The 22,859-nt window shown below is 36.5% G+C and overlaps 1 protein-coding gene across 3 annotated transcripts; it reads right to left on the bottom strand.

Moving 5' to 3' along the window:
- Positions 1-2,914: 2,914 nt before the first annotated feature.
- Cd274 (CD274 molecule) lies at positions 2,915-22,212 on the bottom strand. Of its 3 annotated transcripts, XM_046445841.2 has the most exons (9): positions 22,065-22,212; positions 20,656-20,709; positions 20,472-20,523; positions 17,193-17,258; positions 15,945-16,286; positions 10,194-10,478; positions 8,081-8,182; positions 6,378-6,437; positions 2,915-5,320 (listed from the first exon to the last, which is right to left on the bottom strand). In XM_046445841.2, the coding sequence occupies exons 4-9, from the start codon at positions 17,242-17,244 to the stop codon at positions 5,298-5,300; spliced, it is 864 nt and encodes a 287-aa protein (XP_046301797.1). In that variant the 5' UTR covers positions 17,245-17,258; positions 20,472-20,523; positions 20,656-20,709; positions 22,065-22,212; the 3' UTR covers positions 2,915-5,297. The 3 variants fall into 3 exon arrangements, with proteins under 3 accessions (XP_046301797.1, XP_046301796.1, XP_046301798.1); XM_046445840.2 differs by lacking the exon at positions 20,472-20,523 and having other exon boundaries at positions 20,601-20,709; XM_046445842.2 differs by lacking the exon at positions 20,472-20,523.
- Positions 22,213-22,859: the final 647 nt, after the last annotated feature.

Here is a 22,859-nt window from a genome sequence, read left to right as displayed (position 1 = left end):
TCCTCCTGCATTAGCAGGAGGTGTGTGTTACCATACCCAGCAGCTCTCATCCTGTGCAAGAGACCTCCTAGAAAGGTCACACTGACTGGAAGGAGGAAGTTGGAAATTTGTGTTTAGTGATAGCGCTTCCTTGGATTGAAATGGATTTATAAACTTCCTGCAATTTTCTACTTTAGAATTCACAATCAGACCTGAGATTGGTGACAACTGGATATTACATATGATAGTTTCACAACTATGAATCTCAGAACCATATATTTTAGCCATGGTGTGGCCACTTATTGCCCATTCAAAATTAATGTCTTATTTTTATATGCATTACTTATAAATGGCCATTTTATGTTCTTGTGTTGAGGAGAAAAGATATAAGTAAATTTTTAGCAAGAATGATAATAAGAACTTTTGTTTTCCCTCTGTTCCTGCTGATGGGCAGAATCACAGTCTCTGGGACAGGAGTCCCCTGTGTTTCTCCTTTGCTAGCAAAACAATAAAACTTCTTTTTCCTTTTTTCTCAAAAAGAAAAAAAAAGAACTTCTGTTTTTAAAACTTCCAAGTAATATCACTATACACTTTTTTGCTTTTTAAATATTCCAGTTTATTTAATGTTCCTGATTTGACTCTCCAGGCAAACACAGTGCCTTTATTTGGTACAACTCCCTGTCAGAACCTAGCATTAAATGAGATAATGTATGAAACACAGTGCCTGGAATACAGTATACATTCACCAAATGGTAATAATCATTGTAATTAATTAATGATAAGACCCTTCCACTTACACTTACTTCATTTGGTCAAAACTGACTTCCTTAAAAATGTAAATGATTCTGGGTATTTTAAATTACAACAGGGGGTAAGTTGGTTTATTATAAAAATTTTCTTGAAACTTTGGGAGCCTAGGGTAGGGAAAAGTTCTAAAAACAGGATAATCTGTCTTCACAAATTTGATCAGGGATATCAATAGTGCAAAGTCATTTCTGAATTCTCAGCTTTAAAATAGTAATAATCTTTCTGTGCATGGTGGTGCATGCCTATAATCTCAGAAGTTATAGACACTAATGCAGGAGCATTGTGAGTTCAAATACAGCCTTAGTAATTTAATAGGGCCCTAAGCAATTTAGCAAGATCCTGTCTCAAAGTAAAAAATGAAAAGATGCTGGGGAGGTGGGTGGCTCAGTGGTTATGTGTCCCTAGGTTCACTCCCTGGTTCCCCCCTACCCTGATAAAAAAAATAAAAATAGCAATAATCTGTAAATTTTCTAAAATATTTAGATAAAAATATATTTACCTGCTTATGGCAGACAGCCACAGCTTGAAAAGTGGCTGGAGGAAAGTTTAATGAAAGCTATGGCTCATTTTCAGTTTTTTTTTCACTAGAAGTTGAACCCAGAGTCTCCTATATGTCAGTCAATCACTGTACCACTGAGCTACATCTTCAGCTCTCAGGTTATCTTTTCTATACACAAACCCTCCCAATGTCACAAAATTCCAGCTGTAACTATGATCACCAAAGCCAGCCAGGAAGATTGTTTCTTTATGTTTTTCCCAGATAAAAATGGTGAGATATTGCTGGGTGTACTAGGGAATGTGCATATAATCCCAGCTACACGGGAGGATAAGGCAGGAGGATTGCAAGTCTGAAGCCAGCCTGAGCAATTTAGTGAGAGCCTGTCTCAAAATAAAATAAAGGGCTGGAAATATAGCTCAGTGGTAAAGTGACCTCAGTTTCAATCCCCAGTACTGGAAAATAAACGAAGAATCTAATGTATATTTATTAGAAATAGCCAACATCATCCTTTAAAAACATCTGATTCAGAGAAATGATCAAAAGCCTCATTAAATTGAATTTGATGACTAAGTACTCAAACGAGATGACACATTAAAAGATCCATTCTTCCTTGAATGATATCTTGTTTTAAAATCTAGATGTTTTTCATGGTCCCACTCAATTCTTAGACCTTCATCCTCAATTTGGCCTAGTTCTAGGTTTCTCAGTTCCTTTTTAAAACCTGGAGATTGAAATACGTCTAGCTTTATGTGCTTTAGCTTGTACATCATGTTTACACATCTGAGAAGGGTGTACTCTGGGAGGAAAGCCCCTTGATTTCCATATGCCTCTTGAGTCTCCCTCCTTATCTCCTATCTTCTCTCCCTCAGATCTTCAATATGGATGACAGAATTTTTTTTTTTTTTTATTGTACTGGGAGTGGAAGCCAGGAACTCTTAATTTCTGAACCACATATCCAGCCCTATTTATTTATTTAAATTTTGAGGCAGGCTAAGTTGCTTAGGGCCTGGCTAAGTTGCTGACACTGGTTTTGAACTTGTGATCCTCCTGCCTCGGCCTCCTGAGTTCCTGGAATTAGAGGTGTGTACCACTGCACCTGGCAGAGTGACAAAATTTGTATTTTGTCTTGGTATTGTCCTAAAAGAAACCAGAAAGAAAATAAAAATTTTCAGTTAATTATTTTAAAAAATGAATTATTTTGATTTCTTTCATTATGTAGGATTCAAGAACATACTGTGTAAGCTGGGCATGGTGGCACATGCCTATAATCCCAGCAGCTCTGGAGGCTGAGGCAGGAGGATTGTGAGTTCAAAGCCAGCCTCAGCAATGGCAAGGTGCTAAGCAACTCAATGAGACCCTGTCTCTAAATAAAAAATGCAAAATAGGGCGGAGGATGTGGCTTAGTGGTAGAGTGCCTCTGAATTCAATCTCTGGTACCCAAAAAGAACATACTGTGTAAACGCAGAATCTATTATCTATCTATCTATCTATCTAATCATCTATCCATCCATCCATTCAATATATCTATGAAGAGAGCTGCAGATATTCCAAGTAACTTTTCCTATTGGTAGGTAAAACTGGAAGTGCTTTATACAACACCAAGAAAATAAGACAATGGACATATTGGCATAATGAGAAACAAAATAAATATTTTATTAAATTAATGCAGGTACAAACAATGACAATCAAATATAGAATTAGATGACATTTCTGCATATGTAATTTACAATGAAACACAAGACAACAGGGTTAAAGTGCTTATAAATCCAACACCACGAGGTGTTGAGACTTAGGAATGGAGTGAATGTATGGAACAAATGAATGTCTTGCTCATCCACAGTCTTTGTATCAAACAAAGGACATTTTCACACAAATTATTGTATAAATAAATAAAGTAGAAACACATAATATAAGGGGTTCTGTTGGAGACTTTGTTTCTTCAGTATTGACACGTGGCAACAAAGAAGATGCTAATAAATTGCCAGGAGTGAAGGAAAAGTTTTGAAAGGTCATCTGAATCTCAGTGCCTCTGGAAAAAAATATCTTATGAGGCCCATGTAGGGATAAAAGATGATGATATTATAGGGTTTAAGCAGAGAAAATGGTCCCTTTCTGGTACAGACAAGGGTCCAGGGTAGCCAGCAGCCAAGGTACTTTGCTGGAATTTCCAGAAATAACATGTAATTATGCAAGTGCAACATTCAAGGTGAAATTTATACTAAGGGTGTGGTGGGGCATGCCTGTATTCCCAGAGGCTGGGGAAGCTGAGGCAGGAGGATTGCAAGTACAAAGCCAGCCTCAGCAATTTAGGGAGGCCCTCAGCAACTTAGTGAGACACTGTCTCAAAGTAAAATATAAAAAGGGCTGGTGATGTGGCTCAGTGGTTAAGCACTCCTGATTTCAATCCTTGGTATAAAAAAAAAAAGAAAATATATTTAAAAAGTTTTTGACATGTTTCTTGCATAAAGAGTTAATAATAAGGCCATTGCTAGGTACAATGGTACATACCTGTAATTCCACCACAGGTAGCAAACACAGCAGGATTGCAAGTTGGAGGCCATTCTCTGCAACTTAGCAAGACCCTGTTTCAAAATAAAAAGGGCTGAGGGTGCAGATCAGATCAGAGATAGAGAGTTTATAGGGCCCTGGGTTCAATCCTCAGTAGAAAACCAAACCAAACCAAACCAAACAACAACAACAACAACAAAACATCTCTGCCCTTCAATGCTGAATTGACTCTGGATTGACTCACTGTAACCTGAGAACCCATGGGCATCACTGTGCAAACATAAAATAAGCATAAATGGAGAAAAAATAAAAAGAAGGTGCTAAAAATACCACACACTACATAGAGAAGTATGGTAAAGACATATCAGGGATAAATATAATGCTAGAAAAGGAATTCCAGAGTTATTTTCCACAGTTTTTTAAAAAATACTGACTTCCTATAATCTAAAAATTGCTTTGATTATTATCATGTTTATGCAACTGATATTTTGTCTTGCTCACTTCTGTAGACTCAATGCCTGGCCCAATGCAAGGCACATGTATCATACAAAGATATTTAAACACTTTTTAAATAAACACATTTCTTAAAATAGAGATGTTAATTGTATTCCAAAAGGACAGCAGATAAATTGAGGAAATCTGAAGACTGCTATTTACTGCTGTGTACAAGCTACTTAATCTCTCTGTTTCCTCAGCTGTTAAATGGGTATAATAGTGGTTGTGATGACAGGAATACATGAGATCATGTGTGTATAGTACCACACAGTTATAAATCTGATATTTAAAGGGAACAGATTTTGCAGCAGACCCCTGAGGTCTGAGAATAGGATTAGTCAAGTCAAACAAAGTATCAATAAGTTATATAAGGTCAAATCCTATACAAACCAATGGCTTATTTTCTATGCTTCCAATTTGTAATGTCAGTTACAGAGAATACTAGTATCTAACAAATACTAGATGTTTCACTGAACACAAACAAGCAGTTAAGTATAGAGTTTGGTGACAAAATTTTAACTTCTACTATAGTATGTCTTCAAAAGAAATCATTCATAGCCACAGTCATATGACAAGACCCCTCAGACTGGAAATAAATAGAAACAACTCATTCTTCAACACTGTTGCAACACGAGGAGGTGGAGAAGACAAGGAGAGGCAAAGGGCACTTCTGCAAGAACATCCATGAAATCAGGGATCCTCAACCCACTTTCCTAGCATGAGTGATGGATGGTTTGCTTGGAGACGCCTCATTCAGAAGTGTTCTTTGTCCCTTTTACATGCACCAACAAGTCTCTCAGCTTATGTTGAAGTGCCCAGGTTTCCTTCCAGGCTCCCCTTTCTACTCCCATCTTTCTTTGTTCTCCTCTTCTTTCCCCAGGTTCTATTTTCAATATTTGGGCCTTTTAATTCCAACATCATCAGCAGCATCCCATGGGCCCTTTCATCCGTGAACTCCCAAACAACAGGCAAAGAATCCCTGCTTGTAAAATGTAATTTTCAATGCTGGTTACGTCTCTTCAAACTGTGTATCTGAAGAATGATAACAGTATATTAATTGCATGGGGTCAGGGTTCTGGAAAAACAAGAAATTGACAAGAAACAAAACTCATATTTTCTAACCATTTGATCAGTTTTCAATAAGAGAAAGAGGCAGATTATATTTATGCTCAATTACCCTTGAATGATAAAAGATGACTAACTTCTGGTTTGCACGGGAATGTCCTGGTTTTAAAACTGAAAGTCTGATGTCCCAAGAAACCCCCAAGTTTTGAGCAAACTGGGAGGGTCAGTTCCCTAGGATGACCCACACGTAGACTAATTAGCTTTACAGAGCAAATTAACCACCTGATGAAACCTACCTGGGCTTTTTAAAATGGGGCTCATTGTTAAATTTTGTTTCTAACTACATTAAAATGAATTAGAAGATTTGATATAATTGTTTTAAGTTCTATCAGCTGGATGAGGTTTCTCTGCTGTTTTATAAATGTAGGCATTTGTAGCAAAATGAATTGAAGCAGATAGGTGAAGAGTAAGGGTCCATGGTCAGGTTAGTGGGCCCACAAACTTGGTTTTTGGTCACAAGCGGTGTATTTTGGGGTACTTTTCATTACTGTCATGAACCTCTGTTCTCTGCCCTAAAATGGAGATAATTCTAGTATTAGAATACTAGAATTCTCTCATTCTTTTGGTGTGTGGGGGGAGGGGATTAAATGAGACACTATATACCACACACTAATCAGTTAACAGTGCCTGATATGCAACACTGTAGAATTAATTATCCACTCACTTAAGTCAACATGGGCCCCTGTGGCAGGAGATGTTGGGATGCAGGACAATAGAAGGTTAGTGAAGAGAAGCTGCCTTCTCCTTTCCCCTCTTGTCTCCTCTCTCCTATGGAGGGTCAGTCCTAAACCTCCTCAGAATGGAAGGAGTTCTTAGAGTTGTGAGGCAAAGAGGAACCAGCAATTCCAACAACCAGCCTTTTCCAAAAGGAGGGGAGACTGTGATAGACAGAATTCTCCTTGTTATTACTTTAGTTTTTTTATTCATTTTCCTTCAACTTCCCAATTCTTTATGACATTCTTACCATTTTGCTTCCTTGAGTTTATATCTTGGATGCCACCATTCTCCACATCTAGCATTCTCACTGAAGAAAGAGAAATAATTTTCATTTTCATGTAGTACAACACCGTACCTTACACAGTGACTCAAGTTTAAACTCCAGGTTCCTATGAAACATTTTTAATTCCTTAGAAACTCAGGTGAATTTCCTTATTCCAAGGTCCAAACCCACGAGGTTAATTAATTCAGCAGTTTAGAATATATACTTTTGCTCTTAGATTTTCTTTAGGAGTATATACTTTCATTTCCATCCTTTTAAAAAGAAATGGACCATATTCTGAGGCACTTTATTGGTTTTCTGGCCATTCCCAATGCCAACTAATCTTTTCTCCAAGGGAATATTCAAAATGCAAGTTGGTAATAATCATTTCCTCATGCAAATCCATTCCGTCTTGATACCTCTCTGTTACTGAAACTTGACCCATATATTCTGGCTAACTGTCTCAGTTCTGTTAAGGGCCTACTCTTTGAAAACAACCGATCTGTACTCATTCAGTTACATACTTTCCCAGGTCCACCCACCCTCCTAGGGGGTTGTGGGGAATTTCTAAATGAGTATTGGAATTCCCTTCATATTCTACTTCCCTATGTGACATCAGACACCTCTATGTGAACATCATCATTGGATCTCTCGGTACATAATCTCAAAGTATTGGGGGAAGTGTTTACTCTGAATCATCTTAGGAGGAAATTATTTGAATATACTCATTTTCTTGCATTTTAATCATTCCTATGGGTATGTAAATAAATAAGCACATGCAATTTGTTTTTAAAATTATGTAACACTCTCCTCCAGAAATCTTGCAGTATACTCCATGGTAAATATATAGCTCTATAGAAGGAACTATTTATTTCTTAGGAAACTCAGAAATGAGCTCAAGGGCTGGGATTGTGGGTCAGTGGTAGAGTGCTCACCTAGCCCGTGTGAGGCCCTGGGTTCGATCCTCAGTACCACATCAAAATAAATAAATAAAATAAAGGTATTGTATCCAACTACAACTAAAAAATAAAAAAAAAAATTTAAAAAAGAAACCAGCTCAATATAATGTTGTAACTAATATAAGACTCAAATTCAATGGAAACCAACAGGAATTTAAGTACATTCTCTTCTATAAATTTGTGGTTATTTGCATAGTAGAAAGAAGCTGCATGACACTGAGTTTTCTTCAGCCTCCATACATGCCCATTCTTCTACCTCTTGCCACTATACACCCAATCTTCTGGCAATTCCACTCAGCTTCACTGTGATTGCTATTAACAGTCAGAAATCTTGGTGCCACCATGCAAAGCCAAGCCAGTTTCCTTGCAGACATTATTCAACTCTCACCCTTTGAAAATGCAACTACAGGGTTCAATGCCACCCTTCAATATAGGTGTAGCAAAATGAGCAGCATTGAAGGAAGAGATAATACCCAGTTTCACTCAGTGGCAAAGCTAAAATCCATTTGCATAATTGAAAGTGGGCCCTGAGAGGGAAAGCTAATAGGAAGGCAGCATAAGGCAGTACTCTAACATTCTGAGTGGGATAGATCCCCCCTGATGGGGACTGTCCTATACATGCAGGACATTTAGCATCTCTGGCTCTGCCTATTAAGTGTCACTGTGGCAACAATGAAACCTTCACAGACTTCACATCCCCAGGGGAGACCATTGCAATTAAAGAAATACCATTTTTTCTTAAGCAGAACAGGATTGTCAATGCTGCACCAAAGCAAAACAGGACAGCTCCCAGCTTCACAAAGTGAGTCCTTTGAAGTAATGTAGATGGTTCTGAAAAAGAAAACAAGACCAAAGAGAAAATTTTCATGGGAACTAGTCAGGGAAATAATCATCCCTTGAAGTTTAATTTAATTTAGTTTCAGGTTAATTTTCTTAAATCCTGAAGCTCCTGGCTAGAATGATGAGATATCTCTGACAAGAGAATAGAAGTAGCATGGAAAAGTGGAAGACGGCCTGGACTTGGACAGATGGACTTGGGACTTAATTCTGGCCCCACTGGCCAGCTTTGAGATCTATAGCAAGTCCTTTAACCAGACTACAAAATGGAAAGGCTAAGAAATTTCTTGAGAGGTGAAATTTCTTGTGTGGTGCTTACGTAGTACCACAGGGAATGCCTGCTCAATATTAAATGGCAGAATGCACTATGTTACTTTGTCTTACATTCTTTAATATAGAAGTTGGAAGTCTACTGTACATGGCAAGGATGGCCCACTGTGGAACCTGGAAGGCCAAGTGGCACTGTTCAAGGATTTTCTGCCTCTCCACATCCATGGTCATGAGCAAGGACCAATACTTGTTATCTTTTTCCTGAGTTTGAACACCTTGGGACACCATTGGTTTCTCTCACCAGTTTCTCTGTCTGCAGTCTGATGCAGGGGCTAAAGGGATCCCACAGCACATGCATGCTTGGAGACTGCTAACTCCTCTTTCACCATAAGTCTGTTCTTGCTTAACCTCACTATCAGCTGAGACCCGTGATTCCTAACTTCCTACTTTGAATTTTAAAGTCACAACAGCAGCTGGACTTTGTTTATAAAGCCTGTTAGTTTATAAAGCCTGTTCATACATATTTTGAGTCTCAAAACAACATTACAAGTTAGGCATACCAGGTAAGAAAAAATCCCCAAGTTGCAGTTGAGAAAACAGACTCATAGCCTTTAGGTGACTTACTCCAAGTTGCCACACAAATAAGTTGTCATAAGACAATTTTTAAATGGCAGGAGTCCACTAATACAGCTCTTAATTGAAGGCCAATCCCAGAAACAACATCTCTATTTTTTAAAGCCTTTTCGCTCTTTTTGTTTAAAAGAGCACCCTGGATTGGTTTTTCAAATGGGTTGACCTTTCTATCCAATTTTCCAGTAGTTTTCTCTGAAGTACATGGAGTTTTTCTGTCAACATCTATAGGGGGGAAGGGGCAGTGAAAAGCACTTCTCATAAGAACACCTTTGGGTTTGTACTAATCATCATGCTTATCCTCCTCACTTATTCAAATGGCCCAAGACTCATCAGACATTGTCTCCTATTCTACCTACTACTGCTGAGTAGTGGGAATAAAAATACTTGAATTTGTGCTCACAAGGGTCTCAAATCATTTGCATATACTATAGCTTATTTTTCCCCTACAAAAACCTTGCCTTATATATGTATACCCCCTTCAGGGAATGTGGAACCCACAAAAGTCTAGTATTTACCCAGGGACATGCAGCCTTTCATTCTATGGTCCAACCAGGATGTCTTGAGTTGAAAACCCATAGAATAGCTTGAGAGAGGCGCATGGGGAGAAAGGATCTCCCACATTTGGAGTAAGATAAAAAAGTACATTCCCTTTGCTTCCTGGCATAGAAACTGTGGAGAGAAGGGAGCAGCTCTGATATGCTAGACTTTGGATTCCTAAAACAAAGTCCTGAATTGAGTATTGTTCTCAGGTTCCTCCTGATGCCCCAACTACAAGAGCATTTCCAACATACAACTGGATTGCCTCTTTTCTTACCTGTTTCCTGGATAGTATGAACTGTGTCCTATTCTTCTACAAATACCCAATCCTTAATATACTACGTGGCAAGTAGGGAATATTCCATAAATATTTGCTGAATGTGTATTAAGTAGCATTATGACTTGGATGCATGGAAGTGAGGGAATAGCATAATGGCATATATTTTGTAAGTACTATGCTATTCTTTCATTCAACCATCACTGAATGACTATGATGAGCAGGCATAATGGTAGCTGTTAGGGGACAGCGTTAGACATGTTTTAGTAAACACATTCAGAATATTACCTGGGATGACCAATTCAGCTGTATTGTTTTCTGTGAAACTTAATCTCTTAAAAGTACAGTAGAAAATCTCATTAGCTGTTGTGTTGATTCTCAGTGTGCTGGTCACATTGAAAAACTTCTCTTCCCTCTGGGATTTGGTGATGGTGGTTTTAGCACTCAGTATTTGGTGGTCACTGCTTGTCCAGATGACTTCAGCCTCAGGGTAGCCCTCAGCCTGACATGTTAGTTCATATTCAGAGGTGACCGGATCCATAGAAATTCTTTGGCTGATCTCGCGGTATGGGGCTGCGTCATGAGAAAAAAAGAAGTGAAAGTTTTCTCTAGACATGTGTCTTGGTGTTGTCTACATTAGAATCTATCAATGCAGGCTGATTCTCAGAGAAATAGGCTTAATGGTCAGCTGTTTTAGCAGTAGGGAAGCCCTGCCTGTTGACCTCAACACTTCTCTTCAAAGCACAGGCCAAGTCTGAGCTTTAAGAAACAACTGTCTTGCTATAAAAATCATGTTGGTATATGAATACACGAACCAGTGTAACTCCACATCATATACAACCACAAGAATGGGAAGTTATACTCCATGTATGTATGTCAAAATACCTTCTACTCTCATGAATAAATAAAAAGAACAAATAAAAAAATTTAAAAACTATGTTAATATATGTATTGGACTCAAAATATAGACTAAAGTAAACTGTCATCTTTAAACAAGTAGTCTTTCTATTCAAATAAAGACCACTTAAAAATGAATCCACTGAAATGTCTATTTATTCACATTTTTATGTTTTTCCCAGCAAAATGCTATAGCTTTCATAAAAGGCTCTGTTTCTTCTTAAATTTAATCCTGGATATTTCCTTTGTTTTATTGTAAAGCTGTCTTCATAAACATGAACCTTTATAGCTAGCACGCACTATACCTTAGATTTAATTGAATAAACTGATTTTGATAGTCATTTACTTGTTCAACTTTGAGTCAATGATCAGAAGTTAGATTTGAAAAGACATACTATGTCACTTGTGAAAATTAATACTTGTTCCTAGTGACCCTTTTTAAAGTTTAAGTACATTTTTAAATTTGAGAATGGGTTAAGATCTACAAAAATGTTGTAAAAATAATAGTTACTATATACTCCTTACCAAGATTCCCTCATTATTCACATCTTACATTACTCTGGTACAACTGCTATGACTGAAGTGCCAACGTTAGTACATCACTATTAACCACATTCCATCATTTATTCCATTCCACCAACTTTTCCCTAATGTACTTTTCCTGCTCTAGGATCCCATCTGGGTTACCATAATATGATTTAAAATTTTTTTTTATGTTTGCTATTTTAGTACATCTTTTAATTATTATATTCATGGCAGAAAGTCTAATTAGTTTTTAGATAATTGGTTTGAGAACTTTTTAGGATTAAGATACTCAGTCTGCTGACTATTCTAGTAGATTGTTTAATGCTTATATATAGCATAAGATTTATATTCATGTTTACTCATTACAAGTACATCAACATATTTTTAATTCTGTTGACATAACCATTGCTTTATACCTAATACTTTAATGAACAACTAATCATCTATAACTCTCCAATTCTTTACCAAAGACATAACAAAAGCTTTGTGATATAATACTTTCACAGAGATTTAACAAAGCGACTAGCTTAAAACAAAATAAATAAATAATGATGTGATGTTTTGGTGCTCTTAAATCAAGGAAATCACAACCAATGAAATCAGTATAATTATGATTTTGAAACACAAAAATAATTCGGCCATCCATCTTTTAACTGTCATATTTAAAGACCACTTAAAAATGAATCCACTGATTATACTTCACAAACTGCTATTAACATAACAGGATCAAGTTCACATAGCACAGAGCTTGGTTTATGGGCGATTAGAATTTCAACCTAAACTTACTGTTAGTGATAAATACTAGGGTTAAAATGCTTTTGCCTTTTTTTTTTTTAACCCTTCTATTATCATTTTTAATGGAAGAAGGGTGAAGAAGGATGCTGTTTCACATAGAGGAGCAAGTACACATATGATGCAGCCCTAAGAGCTAACAAGTGAGTGGTTCACTCCACAAGGACTGAGTACATAGCTGCGCATTAGTCCCTAAAGTGGGGCACATGTGTGAAGGTATGGGAAGAAAATGCTAGAACTTCCACTTATATGCATTTCTGTCATATCAATTAAAAAATAATTTAAGCTTCACAAGCTTTGCTTTTTGACACTGGGTCTCAGTCAGCCACACAGGGGTCTTACAGGAAGAGGACTTTCACAACACCAAAGGGAGAATGGGGACCCAGTTTGTACTTACTATGGATTTTCAAATTCTAATATCTACTTTTAACTAATATTCTCATGAAATGAACAACTAATTAAAAACTTTTCCACAAAGAAACCAAGAATTGAAGATAATACTAGTAATTTAAATACAAACCAAAAGGAAATGTCAGAAGGGATTTTTTTTTATCAACTACTTTATGAGGTTAAAACAATAAAGACCTAATTGGACTTGACAAAGTGTGGACTAAAATCCTCAAGATTATCAAGACTGTCTACCTTTGCTAATGATGAATTTTACCCTAAGGTGCATTATGCCTTGCCATATAAACTAATGAGTGAAGCATCTCAATTAGCAAGATATTAAAAGTATTGCTTGGTAATTTTACTTTACCTTTTGAAATGTCTATTTTTGTATATTCCTAGAACATATCATGTACCATATGAAGTTGGTGAAAGTCATCCTCTTTGCCTTTTAAAATGTCAATTCCTTATAATACAATCTATATATTAGTACAAAGTATATTCTTTATAATTATATACACATTAGTTTAAAATGTTTTACAATTTTTGCTGACTTCTGTTTTACTAGATCTAGAGCACTATGCTAATGTTGGTTGATCAAGATTAAGAAAAGTTCAAAGTAGTTTTGAAGTCATACAACCTGATACACATGCCAGAGGTATAAAGGTAGGCAGAAAAACATGATTATTAATAACAGATTTTAGAGCCAGTCTGCTTGGGTTTAGAACTCAGCTTTACCACTTACTAGTCTGATGGCCTCGGATAAATTGCTTGATTTCTCAGCCCTCAGTTTCCCCATTCTTAAAATGGGAAGAATAATGCCACATATCATTGAATCTAAGATACCTATCAAAAGTACACATTCAAATTTCAGAGCTAGTAAAATGTGAAAAATATTCACCTTAGACAAGAGTCATGTTGAAGATTAAATGAAATGATTTAGGCAAAAAAGCTTAATACAGAGCTTAACCCATAGAAGTGCTACCCAAGTGTTAGCAGTAGTACTGGTAGAGCTGCTTCTCTTCCTCTTTTAATACTGAAGTGTACTCTTGTGGCAGTTCCTGATGAACACCATTGGAAATAAATTTCCACATATTATAACCTGTTCACAAAAGGTGCAATAACACCCAAAGTGATAAGAATTGAGTTAATCCAAAACCAAACCTTTCCAAATTTCACTTTTGAAATGCTTCACTTATAAAGCCCCGTGGTGAGTAAACTCCCTGTGGGGAGCTGTGTTACCACATATTTGCAGTGATGGGAAGAGAAGTCCAAGAGCATTACTGTGAAATCATTTGCATAAGGAGGTGACTCAGTAGTTCTATTTCCTTAGGTTGTAAAATTGTGCAAGTGTAGCCACCAAATGTCCACAGGTGGCAGTGCCTCAGTGCAACTGAAGCTTGGTGGCTGGCTTGTTCTCAACACAGAATGTTGAGACTTGCTTTAGCTCAACTCATCTTCCTGTATGCAAATAACAAGATGGTTTGGGATGAGAGGCTAATTTATAAAACAAAATGGAATGGCTCAACAAACCAGGTGTCAAATCTGCTTGGTCATTTGCTTTGCTCCATCAAGGACCCCTCCTAGGAAAAACCTTCAGTGCTAGAAGATCTTTTATTATGTTGAAGAGATATTATAGAGCCCCAGATAACCTGGTATAAACTCTTTCTCATTTACAAAGTCAGCCATCTGCCTGCATACTCCTGACAGGCTGATCAGAGATCTTTGGAAACAGAAACTTAAACTCTATGCTTCCTTCTTCCTGACTGCCAGGTTGATGTTCTTTCACCCCATCCTAGATCTAGCAAGCTTATGGCTTAAAGCTTGCTAATTTATTTAATTGCCTTTGAACACAATAGATACCTAATATCGCTGATGAACCCAAGAAAAGTTGACAATTTAAACAACCATATCCCAAGTTTTTTTTTTTTTCCATGACTGTCTTGAAGGAGAAGCAAATGGTAAAACATAATGAAAATCAAGTCTACTTCATGAGGCAAGTGACATTTTCTTAACATCAGTAGCATTAATTAAGCCAGCATTAGACACCCAGTAATGTGCCATAAAATGGATGCATTTCTCCTAATCACTATATAATTTTATTTTTGAGTTTATAATTATCAGTGATCTTTCATAATAAATCTAAATTTTCCTGTTTATATCATGGACCTTCAGATTGATGATAGCTATCTTAGGAATAGGAAGACCAAGGGGAGATGAATGAATTCTGGTAAATATGGGGAGTATAAGAATAGAAGATCTGCCAGGCGAGGTGGTACATGCCTATAATCCCAGTGGCTGGGGAGGCCAAGGCAATAGGATTGCAAGTTCAAAGTCCAGCCTCAGCAACTTAGCAAGACCCTAAGCAATTTAGCAAGACCCTGTTTTAAAATAAAAAATAAAAAGGGCTGGGGATGAGGCTCAGTGGTTAAGGGCTCAATCCCTGATACAAAAACAAACAAATAAACAAACAAACCAGAAACAGAAAATCCTTTGGGTTTTTTTGTTGTTGTTGTTGTTCTTTGTGGGAGTTTGGATTAGCTGCTCATTCCTGGGATCTTTTTACCTCTCAATTCTATGAAACTCAACAGTGAAAGCAGAGGTGGTCAGCTAAGGTGCTTTCCTTCCCTTAGCTAGTACCAACCCAATACTTTGAACTCTAGTGACCTGATGACATAGTTATGGGTCAGTACTCAGGAATTAACACTTACAGTTCCTCTTCAACACTCCAAGATAACACTGGTGCATACACTCTTAAGATAAATACATGCTTGGTGATCAGAGTTTGTTGGCATCTCTGGGGACAAATGGCTTTCTTTATACTTGATGTGATTATTTTTTTGCCTTCATAGATTGGCTTAAACTGTTATTGAATGTGAACCTAATTATGGGATTTGTTTTAAATATATTTATTGGGGTTTGAGACATACAGACATTCCAAGGAAGGAAAATACAGCAGACCTAATAAAATTAAAAAACAGCAATTGAATTAAAATAATGAAAAAAAGCTTCCAAAGGGTTATACAAATAGTATTAACTATATTTGCATGCTGTGAAAGATAGTGGTAAAGGGAGGAAGGAAGCTTTTGCAATTCATTTTATTCCTTTCCATAGCATCCAAATTATTTACAGGTACATGTATTGCTTTTATAATAATAAAAAAGTAAAAAATGGGAATTTATTATGTGGAAAACTGAACATACTGTATAACATGGCTCTGTGTTACTTGACTCTGGGTCACCAGTGACTGCCAAATAAAAGGTGCTCAAAGAAGTACTCACTAGATGAGTATATGAATGAATGAATGAATGAATTAGTGAACAGGTTGCTGGTATTCTGTTGGAAATTAAGTCTGAACTTCTAAGAATGATAAGCTCTCAACACTTGGGATATGTTTTTCATTAAGGTTTAGCTTTCTTTATCTACAATAATTCTTACCATTGACTTTCAAGGTAATCCACTTGTAGTCTGCACCACCATAGCTGATCATGCAGCAGTAAACCCCAGCATCCTGCAATTTCACATTCGTGATCTGAAGGACAGCATTTCCCTGGTAGAGCTGGTCTTTCAACAGCCAGGCCCTCTGCCTGTAGCTACTGTGCTGAACCTTCAGGTCTTCTTTCCCATTCACAAACTGAATAATTTCCTCATCCTCCTTTCCCCAGTAGACAACTAATGAACCCAAGTCTAGTTGTTTTTCTACTGGGAATTTGCATTCGATTGTCACATTGCTGCCATATTCAACTACATACAGGTCCTTGGGAACAGTGATACTAAAGGCTGAAAAGAAAGATGGCAAATCTTCAGAACATAGAAAATTCCTTAAAACATTTACAAAATGGGTAGAGGGCTTGCAATCACCTTATCTGGTGAGTTATAAGATAATTATATTTAAGGATTTTAGTTTCTTTTTTTTATTTTATTTTTTATTTTTTTTTATTGGTTGTTCAAAACATTATAAAGCTCTTGACATATCATATTTCAAGGATTTTAGTTTCTTAAAATACATGTTTTATCCAGTGGGCTTGAAACATGTTTTGGGACACTAGTTCTGATCCCTGCATTAGAATTATAAAACTAGTTAAACAAGTTGCCCCGCAATTTGTAAACATACATTCCTGTAAAAATATTATATGGTGATGGAGAACTTATAACCACAGAGACCTATTTTCACATGGACATCCCCAGAATGTCCTTTGCTTTCAACACAGCCTGAGTGGTAGATTTCATAATCTTCTCTTCTTACTCCCCTGCATTTTTGATCCATTCTCTGGTCAGAGGTAAGTGGATATGGAAATTTAGAGAGGGCCCCAGTATGTTACCAGTGCTGTATTACCCTTAAAACTTTGATACACACTAAAATTCTTCCTTAGAATATTTTCATCAGGAAAAGCAGGTCATAAGCAATATCAACTGTGATCCTGGCTTTGTTTAATACAAGCAAATAATGTACGTATAGGCCATTTCTCTAGAAATTTTCAATAAGGTATTCATGGGAAATCATTGAATTTTGTTTCTTTCAGTTTGTCTGTCTTTATACAATGACACAGGTGATTTTTTTTAAATGAAATAAGTAGACTGTTCTCTCTATACAAATTATGTCCACTTAAAATTATTATTTAAGTTTTTAACTCATGGTTAAAATAGTTAAAATACAGAACCTAATGAAAGGATTTGGTGTCTTACCGTTCAGCAAATGACAGAAGGATGTGAATATAAAGACATTAAACATCCTCATCTTTTTGCAATGACCTAGTTATGGAAAACACAAAAAGAAGACTGCTTTATTCAACAGTTGAACACATAGCACAACAGGAGGGCACTTGGCAGTTCTAAGTGAAACAGTCCTGATAACCAGGTGATAACTGATGTCTAAGTGTGGAACCATAGCAGGGGAATTTGGAAGTTAAATACCTTTATTTAATAGCACAGAACCACATAAAGCCAAGTGAATAGAGTTACTGTGATGAGCATTTTTAAATTTGGTTACAGGCCTGAAAAAAAATTGTAAATTGTAAAGTACACTCAACAAAAGCCAAGAAGAAAATACTTTGCCCAAATCCTCTCAGCTATTTCATGTTTTCTGCACGGTAACTTATCTAGAAACTCAAATGTGCCCTATGCAAAAATTTCAAAGTAAGGAAAATTTGACTTCTACTTCTCACCTTCCAATATTTTTTTTCCTTCTATGACTAAATATTTTCATTTTAACCTTTGGCTCTTCAAGACTTCCACTCTACTATAACAAGTAGGCCAGATGCATCCCTCAAAATCTTTTATGCCTCTCACTTATTCCAAACTACAAATCCTACTCTCTCAATAAACAGAATTTGTTAGTTACAAGAGATGGGAAGATGAGAGAGTTGGTCAATTTATGTTAAGATATGAATGTCTTGTGGTCACTCTCCCAGAGTTATCTATATTCATTCTTTTCTTCATTTTGTCATCTTGCTTAAAGTTTTACTGATTTTTTTATTCAGCAAACCATTGATTGAGCACTTCTTCTGTGATTGGCACTATTTTAGGAACTGGAGATATAGCAATGAATATAAAAGAAAAGTCATTCTTCTCTTGAAGTTCATATTCAAGTAGGGGAGGAAGAGAAATTTGTGGTATTTCAGCCATGCTATTTATTTATTAACACATTTTTGTCTTTTGTGTTACATTTATACACTTTGATAAGAAAGTCAGTATCTCTCCAACCTCTATATAAATACACACAATTAATCAATGCTACAGATATATAAAGCAGAAGATTAATGTTCCCAATATATAAACAGCTCCTAAAAATCAATAAGAAAATTACAGTAACCCAAGAGTAAAACAAGTAATAATTTCTAACATACAGCTCAGAGACTAAAAAATACCAGTAAACATAGGAAAGGATGGCACCAATAAAATGTATATTTAGGATATAAGGTACCATTTTCACTTATTAGCTTGACCAAAATTACAAAGATTACTAATGTTTGGTGTTTATAAGGACATAAACAAATAGGCTTTCTTGCCCATCAATGGTGGGAAGGAGAAGCTGTATATCTTTTTTTCGAGGGCTATTTGGTAATCTTTTTTGAAATTTCAAATGTATATGTCTCTGTGACCTTTCACTCCTCTCCTAAAAATCTATCATACAAACCCACAAACAAATACATACAATAATATATGTAAAGACATTGCATTGTTAATAATAGCTCCAAACGGAAAAAAATACCCTAGATGGTCTGAATGGTTAAATAAATTTTGTTCTGTTGATATGATACCATTAAGGATAGAATTCAGTACATGTATATGTATTACTTTTGCAAAAGGAGGCATAGAAAGAGAACTTCAGAACAGTATATGAAGCAGAAATCCATTTTTGTTCAACAAATAAAAAGTATGTGTGTGTGTGTGTGTGTGTGTGTGTGTCTTTAGACATAGGAAATGTCCAAAATACCAACAATGATCATATCTATGAGTGAAATTAGAGGGAAGGCAAGTAAGTTTTCACCCACTTATAGTTTTTAAAAGGAAGAAAAGACAGAAAAAGGATAAATGGGATTGTGATTGATTTCATCAGTGTTTTTCTGAGTTTTCAAATGAATAATGGTTTTACTTTTCTTATCAGAAAAAAAAATGATGAGTTTTTGGCAAACTAAAGTGTTATAATGGAAGAACCCCAGAAATGGAGTCCAAATTGAGGTAGAATGAGGATATTAATCTAATGTTTTTCTTCATTATAAATTTGATATAACCACATTACAGAAAAAAGAGAAAGGAAGGAGAAAACCCCCTGTTCTATCACTGTCATGCAGGGACATTTAGTAATAACCTGGAAACATTTTTGGTTGTCAAAACAGGTTTTGGGCAGGGGAGAGTTGCTGCTGGTATCTAGGGGTGAGGCTAGGAAGGTGCTCTGAAGCACAGGACAGCATTCCTACAGAAAAGACATATCTGGCCTAGAAAACAATAAGTGCCAAGGTTGAGAAACTCTGTGACCATTTTATTTCAGGAAAATATTTTTCTTTCAGTCTTTTTCCCTATGAATCTTTAAAAGAAGAGAATGTTAACATACATTTAATATTCATTTTTTATTGAAGCTTATGATAAATGTTTTCCATTTGGTGTGTGATATTCATAGACATTATTTAATAGTCTCATTTTATTCATTTATTGTTAGGTATCAAATTATTGCCAATTTAAAAAAATCACAAGTGTTGTGTATTCAGAAACTATTTATTGAGTGTTTATTATGTGCCAGGCCCCAGGTTAGCCCCTAAAGATAGATTTCCCCCAAAAGAATTGCTGATCAAGGAGAAAAAAATATTTTCTTGGTTCTTGACTTATTCTGGAAAATTGGTACCATTATATAGTATATTCATCCACCTCTGGCATTATTTAAATTTTTTTTTCCTAATTTCATTACTGAAAAGTACAATTTGAATTTTTTGTGGGTTTGTTTATCATTTAGTTCTTTGGGAATTATCTGATAACTTCTTTGTATAGTTATGCTAACATGTTTTCATGTTAAAAATGCATATATGAAAATATTAAAAATAAAATGAATCATCCTCTTGCTAGTTCAAGGTGCACAATTCTTATTTCTTTCCTCTCCAGCTACACTGCAGATGAGAAGCAGGAATATAACTAATCCTTTGAGGACACAAAGGTTGCAAAAATGAGGCTGCAGCATCTGAGTGTCTTTTCGATGAGCCAGTATTGAATATAGCACAATTATAAAATATTAATGTGATATTATAAACACAAATATGTTTATCAGGCAGTAGAGGATTTGGGATACCCCTAATTACAAGCAAAGCACTGTTGAATAAAACAGAGAGACACTAAATTCACTTGTGGGTTACAACTAATTTTGAAAATGTTTATGGCATACTCTGGTGGAGTTTTAATCCTTTAATGAATCTGGTTGAAATTTTAGATGCAATTAAAGTTTACTGAAGGTGATGGGTTAGATTTGATATTTACCTAATTCTTCATCATCCCTTCTCCTCTAAGGCTTTGTTCCCTTGGAGTGCAACTATCATGAGTGGGAGAAGAAAAGGGGGAGGAAAGAGACCATGTAAATAAACGTGTTCTTTGATCTCTAAAACTCACATGAGAGTAGTTGGTCCAAGAGAACACTGATATCTTCTTCCGGTAAGAAACTGACCTTGTGTGAATTCCCAGACAAGAGTGGACACTTTCACGAGCAATGAAATGTGACCTGGGGAAGAAACAAGGGCTCTTTCAGGATGGGGAAGTGGGTTTGCCCCTGGGAGAAGTCCAGTACAAACACCAAGGAAGTGATACCATGTTTCTATCTTCCCAGGGTAGGACGGCTATGAGGAAGATGCAACAATGCAAGTTTTCTTTCTCAAAAGTAAAAGCAAGGACTAAGAGAGTTGATCTATCAAATCTTTAGTAAATTTTAAAGCTCTATTAAACTGTACTAAACCTCATCCCCCTGCCCCAGTCACACTGAATCACTCTTGTACATTTTCCACATGCGACTTCAAACCCCCAAGCTATTTCTCAGGCTTTGTGAAAGACCATACTCTGACTGCTATCATGTAGCTTCCACCTATCACTTTCCATTGAAAAAAAAATCTACTTTTTGTTTTTTCTTCAGAGTATCATTGTTCTCCTTATATATTGTTGACCACTGTCATTGTCAACTGGTACATCTTTTCTGGAAGGCAATTTTAAATATTCATGAAAAGGTCTTCCAAATATACAAGACACTGACTATTAACACTTCTACAGTTTATCTGAAGGCAAAAATTGGCAATTTCCTAGAGACTTATGTGCAATGGTTTGGTGAATGGCTAGCGCAGTGAACCCTAGGAATAACCATTATGTTCAGCAATGGGAGAGTAATCTCATAATATTGGTTCCCTAGCACCATGAAATTCAATAATTAAAAAATATTTTAGAAGGCTACTTAATTCATAGAAAAGCATTCACAGTTAAATATACAATAATAACAACTAGTTAGAACAATGGTACTTTTACTCCTTGTGTTTTAAAGCAATCCCAAACTGAATTTAGACACAGGTCAAAGTCAATGTATCTAAGAAAGGTCTTAACATTTTTATTCTTAGGCTCTTCCACTCTTCCTCCAGGATTCCCTTTGATCTTTCAAGCAGATACAGCAAGAAACTTAGGCCTTTGCGTCCTGGATCTCAAGACTGGAAGGGACCTTAGGAGATGGTGAAGGTGGGATGACTTACCCTGAGTCATATTACAAGTGATAACTTAATGTTGGACTAGAACCCAAATATCCCGGTTTCCAATCTAGTAATTTCTCTCTAGACCCAGCTACCTCTCATGACCGTATCCATGCACATGCATAAAAGATTGACATTAGTGCAAAACAACAGCAACTGTCAAAAGGCCAGATATATTGCCTGTTTTTAGGTCTTAACCCTACCATACAAATGAGTTCTGCTGCACCACAAAGTATCACACTTCCCATTTCCCTCTCCTCTCTCCATCCCAAAGACCCTGTCTTTTAAATGCCTCCTGTAGCGACCAGAGACACCTGGAGTGGGTGCGGGGCGGGAGAAGGACGCTCCCTACCTGCGGGTGGGGAGACTCGTGGCTGGCTGCGCAAAGAGTCAGGAGCCGGTACCCAAGATTAAGCGACCAGGGGATGTAGCGTGTGTGCGCTCTAAAGACCTCGCAGGCGAGAGGGCGTCCCCGCCCTCTGGCACAAAGCTCCGCCCCAGGGCAATTCCACTAGGTGTATGGGCTTTTCCCAGCCTGCTGGGTTCTTGGGATAAATAAATGTGAAAACGAAACGAAAAGTGAAACTTTCCAGCCCCGCTTTTTCCTGTAAGTAAGTAAGGTTTTCATGAAGAACAGCGCTCTACAAGTGAATTAAATGGATATTCTCAAAAGAAAAATTTTTTTACAAAGCCTCCCAAACACATGAAAAAAAATGTTCAGCATCATTAGCAATTAGAGCAAATCAAAACTGCAGCTGAGATTTCATCTCACACCAGTCAGAATGGCAGCCATCAAAAACACAGTAATAAATGCTAGAGAGGTTGTGGAGACAAAGGAACACTTTTACACTTTGGTGGGATTGTAAATTAGTATAACCACTGTGGAAATCAGCATGGCAGTTCCAAAAGACTAGGCATGGGACCACCCTATGACCCAGCAATATCACTACTCAGTATTTATCCTAAAAAATTAAAGTCATCATACTATAGTGAAAAAAAAATAGGGGAGGAAGAAGAGGGAAAGGGGAAATACTAGGGAATGATATTGACCAAATTGTATAATTATATTGCGTGCATGTATAAATATCTAACAAAAATCGGGCATACAACTATATGTGCCAAAAATGTGTAAAAAAAACAAAAAAAG

This window comes from Marmota monax, unplaced genomic scaffold, assembly GCF_021218885.2.
Source record: "Marmota monax isolate L192 unplaced genomic scaffold, Marmota_monax_Labrador192_F-V1.1 WCK01_AAM20220418_F8-fsc00124, whole genome shotgun sequence".
In the NCBI taxonomy this organism is placed as follows: Eukaryota; Metazoa; Chordata; class Mammalia; order Rodentia; family Sciuridae; genus Marmota; species Marmota monax.
This window is presented reverse-complemented; position numbering and strand designations above follow the sequence as displayed.